The sequence below is a fragment of the Nicotiana attenuata genome, unplaced genomic scaffold (assembly GCF_001879085.1).
Source record: "Nicotiana attenuata strain UT unplaced genomic scaffold, NIATTr2, whole genome shotgun sequence".
Taxonomy (NCBI): domain Eukaryota; kingdom Viridiplantae; phylum Streptophyta; class Magnoliopsida; order Solanales; family Solanaceae; genus Nicotiana; species Nicotiana attenuata.
The window spans coordinates 179,188-180,238 of record NW_017670953.1 but is presented as its reverse complement, the minus strand read 5'-3'; the positions used below and the strand labels follow the sequence as shown (position 1 = coordinate 180,238).

The following is a 1,051-nucleotide window of genomic DNA, read 5'->3' as shown; positions in this document are numbered from 1 at the left end:
GGTAGTGGTAAACTTTGTAAAGAAGCACATCTTCATACGTTTTGGGACTCCAAGGGTGCTGATAAGTGACGGAGGAACTCACTTTTGTAACAAATTGTTGAATAATGTTCTAGCAAAGTATGGAGTCAAGCACAAGGTTTTCACCGCCTATCACCCCCAAACGAGTGGTCAAGTGGAAGAATCAAACTGAGAGGTGAAGCAGATTCTGGAGAAAATAGTAAGTGGAATTAGGAAGGACTGGGCCAGAAAGTTAGATAAAGCATTATAAGCATATCGAACTGCATATAAGACTCCCATAGGTACTTCTTCGTATAAGTTAGTTTATCGGAAGGCATGCCACTTGCCCGTCGAACTTGAACACAAAGCCTATTGGGCGATTAAAAAGCTAAATATGGATATGGACTTGGCCAGTGAGAAAAGGTTACTACAACTCAACGAGCTTGATGAGTTTCGATTGCACGTGTACGAAAATGCCAAATTGTATAAAGAAAAGACCAAGAGGTGGCATGACAAGCACATCCAACATCGCGAGTTTGAGCCAGGTCAAGAAGTTCTCTTGTTTAATTCGAGGTTGAAGCTTTTCCCCGGAAAGCTTAAGTCTCGATGGGCAGGTCCTTTCGTTGTGGTAAGTGTGAGGCCTCATGGAACGGTGAAATTGCGTGATACAAACTCAAGTGGTACCTTCTTGGTAAATGGTCAAAGAGTAAAATATTATTGGGGTGGTGACATTGCACGTCACAAGACCTCGGTGGACTTGGCCGATACTTGAAAACGTGTTGAGTCGTGCCCGACGTTAAATCAGGCGCTTGTTGGGAGGCAACTCAATTTTTTCTTATGCTTCTAACCCTTTTAGAATAGTCTAGATAATTAAAGCTCAGGATTATTAGCGTTTAGGAGTTTTGAGACTTGTTTGGGCAGGTACAAGCATGAATTGGACTTAAAATAAGTACATAATAGAGTAGGGGTCATCCGTGAGCTAAATATAGAAAACGAGGCGAACTCTGTAAAAAGTAGCATAGCGCGCCGCATGGGGCATCGTGCCATGCGCCGC

At 43.0% G+C, this 1,051-nt stretch overlaps 1 protein-coding gene across 1 annotated transcript; it reads left to right on the top strand.

The window, feature by feature from the left end:
* The first annotated feature begins 391 nt into the window (after window positions 1–391).
* On the top strand, window positions 392–769 carry LOC109244753. The gene has a single exon (XM_019411892.1). It carries the CDS (start codon window positions 392–394, stop codon window positions 767–769), a length of 378 nt encoding a protein of 125 aa, XP_019267437.1.
* The last annotated feature ends 282 nt before the right edge of the window (window positions 770–1,051 follow it).